The sequence below is a fragment of the Opisthorchis viverrini genome (assembly GCF_000715545.1).
Source record: "Opisthorchis viverrini unplaced genomic scaffold opera_v5_48, whole genome shotgun sequence".
NCBI classification, from domain to species: Eukaryota; Metazoa; Platyhelminthes; class Trematoda; order Opisthorchiida; family Opisthorchiidae; genus Opisthorchis; species Opisthorchis viverrini.
Genome location: NW_008751704.1, coordinates 424819 through 428044, shown reverse-complemented (window position 1 = coordinate 428044; position 3226 = coordinate 424819). Strand labels below are relative to the sequence as shown.

Here is a 3226-nt window from a genome sequence, read left to right as displayed (position 1 = left end):
ATATAAGGAAATACTCTTTTACAAAAATAGCGTGGCCCACTGTACGTTACTAAGCAATACTTTTTGGTTTCGGTGCATTGGTTTTGCCCTCCGATTCGATAAATATGGACCCACACTATTGCCCATTTTAGAGAAGTTAGTGAATGACTGAATGAATGAGGTGATTATTTACTACTTAAGCAATTAAACAATGAACGAATAAATCGTTTCCTGAAGTGCTGAGATCTTTATCTGCTATGTATTGAACATTTACGATGCATGTGACATTTATCTTTTGGGGTTGACGTTTACTCTCTTGATGATTACACAATTTGGTAAATCCGCGTCCCATTTCCAGGTACGATGTTACCAAAACGAATTCACCCATACAATAGCGCGAATTTAATGGGTGAACTAGTAAATGTATGTCCAGAAAGGTCACCCACATATGCGTTTTTTTCTTTAGGGATCACTTAGTGTGCAGTCTATCCGAAGAAACGCTACATCCAGGGAAACCCATATATTCTCTACCCCAAGTTGGACTGTCTGAGGCTTTCCCTCCGGCCAAAAAAGCTGAGGAAGTGAGTGTCCATTGCAGACTGATACCGGTTACCGACCACTGCCTTAGGAACAAAATATGAATTCTCTTTGGAGATGTGGCATTGTTTTGAACGCATTAAAACGCGATGAATCAGATCTCAACTTTTTCAACGATTCAGGGTAGCGTTCATACCGTTCGTTTTCAGCCTTAATGCTGATACAGCGTAAATTCTTTCGCTTTTTGGCTTGTAGTCCACTTAACATAGATGAAGGATGAAGTTCTAGCCGAAGCGCACACTCGTGACTATCTGCCCAAATGACGATGAAAATTTTGCTCAGCGAACAGATCAGTAGAGACCTGGTCAAATATCAGTTTCGGACATCCAAGTTTGTTGAAACTACCAGATTTATTTGCTACCTAGAATAACACCAGCTGGAAGAAATGGCATACTAAAAGCTGAATTTTTTTTTACCAACCTCACGGCCATGATTAATGCAGCGAAAACAAATTCCGTATCACAATAAAACGCTGTCTCTTACTTTGAACACCACAACTGCTGTACTGACATTCGATACAATGTACTTTATTTTTGTAGACCCCCGCAATCCCATGTTAAAATCGCCAGCAGTAGAAGAAAATACGTACATTACTGAAAAAATAACTGTACTATCGTATTACTCTTACAGTCGTCTTTACGACCCAGATAACATAGATCCCAACTAACCTGCAGCCTTCACCTCAAGGTCCGTGGGTAGGGATTTCGAAATTTGTTGTGACCAGTAACTACTGACTGGATGAAGGTGCGAAGAAACATCTGGATTAATGGGCAGCTCGTTGCACACGGAAGGGCATAATTCCAAGTGTTGTCTGACTTCCTTGTTCGGGATCTTGTCTGACTTGCACTCCGACGCCAAGATGGCATCGATCGTAAATAACTGCTGAGGCTGAAAACAGTGAGCACAACTCATTCCAGAAGAAATAAATCTCAAATACTGACCAGCTTTAGGATAAACTGGAACTTAATGAAAACGTGACATCTGCCGAATTCAGCTGACCAATCTCAATGAAGTAATAGTCAACTTAACCCACCCACATTCAACCTACTGCTTGCTCATATCTCCCCCCCCCACGCACTGGGTGGAGAGAGAGCAACTCAGACAAAAGACGAGTCAGACCAATTAGACCACTTGATGTTTTGTCCAATCGGAAAACTGCGAATTCCTCTGTCGGTGCGTAGGAGTGAAATGGGGGCATAAACTCATTTGCAAGTTGTATTGATGTATATACACATGAATTTCAACTGAATCTGTCGTCTACGGTAGTCATAAGTTAGGTCAACATGAATTAAAGAGGCGTTTTATGTAACGCGGTGTTGTCCTGCTCGAAACATGAAACTGACATTATTCATTTCCTTTTTTCAGTCAGCCCATTTAAGGATGTGTGAACCTTGAGGTTGCCTTGTATTAAAAAACTGACAATCAATAGGATCTTAAAATCAACTGTGTCCATGAGTCCCTTGAGCCAGATATTTCACTTCCAGAGTCAAACTTTGTATATTCCCCTGTAGGACCAATAGGCTAAACTCTTTAAAATAATCAGCCAACCTAAGTTATCGCACGAATTTTCCACATTTATAAGTTTGGCAAGATCGACGACTCTGGGATTTTAACAACCACGGTTTAATAATTGTCAAACCGGTGGCAAGAATCGCTAATTTACGATTAGTTTCTAGTTTTCGATTCATTTTCCGCATGAGTCAATAGCGGAGCAAAGATACTAGTTTAGCTTGGTTGTTGGTCTGTTCGCCGAGCTTGGCAGTTGGATGGCAAACGTTTCATCACCAATCGAGGTGATATCGTCAGTGCAGGGTTGAGCGGCGAACAGATCAACAACGAAGCAGTGCACCCGAGCCACCTACATTCCACAACATTGCTAATACTAGTTTAGCCACTAACTGTAAGTTCCCAGTTATGCAAACTGGGCGGCAGACTCAGAAACTTGTGAAAACGACCTGAAAAGGACAAGATCATATCTCCGAAACCTATATGTCCACCTGATGGGCACAAATAGGGACGAGAGCGCCCATGTTGCCGAGTTGATTGAATTTTCAGTTCAGTATCTCCATGAATCTGTCAATTATAGATATGATTAGCGAATGTGAGGAAATCGGCATTCTTACGATTTACGAGCAGTCAAATATTATCCCTAAGGATTCAGACAATTAAATGGAGATGGATAATTCGGCCATGGCCACATGAAATAACAAGGTTAGTTTTCAAGTCAATTTTTAGAATCCCTTACTTTGATGAGCTTGTGTTGAATGACGTACATCGAACCGAAATATAATGAGTTAATGAGTCAGTCAAATCATGTCAATGAATATTAAGAGGGACTATTTATCGCTATTCTGACTGAATTCGTTCCGATAGCTTCATTTGTTTCCGTCTGGTTAAGTACCAACTGCAATAGATGTACCAGTGAAATAGCCCCGAGAATTCAATGGAATATGAGAACTTAGTGACCCATCGAATTTGTTAGTTACTAGACATAACACGCTTCTCATAAGTTTTCTGAAAACTCTTCGACAGCCCACGACCCGTTTTGCCCTTATCGGGGCAAAGCCCACGAGTTTTCATCAACTTCTTATTATACCTAGGAAATATAGTCCGTAGGTTTTACTAAGCATACACGTCGTTAACGTTAAAG

The 3226-nt window shown here is 40.8% G+C and overlaps 1 protein-coding gene across 1 annotated transcript in view; it reads right to left on the bottom strand.

Moving 5' to 3' along the window:
• The window catches only part of T265_03375 (hypothetical protein), a gene marked incomplete at both ends in the record, with an annotated part of 7678 nt that extends 5405 nt beyond the window's left edge, over positions 1 to 2273 (bottom strand). Inside the window, 2 exons of the mRNA XM_009167844.1 lie at positions 1245 to 1532; positions 2216 to 2273. Coding sequence (XP_009166108.1) covers positions 1245 to 1532; positions 2216 to 2273 — 346 coding nt within the window. The remainder of the gene's footprint in view (positions 1 to 1244; positions 1533 to 2215) is intronic.
• Between the last annotated feature and the right edge of the window lie 953 nt (positions 2274 to 3226).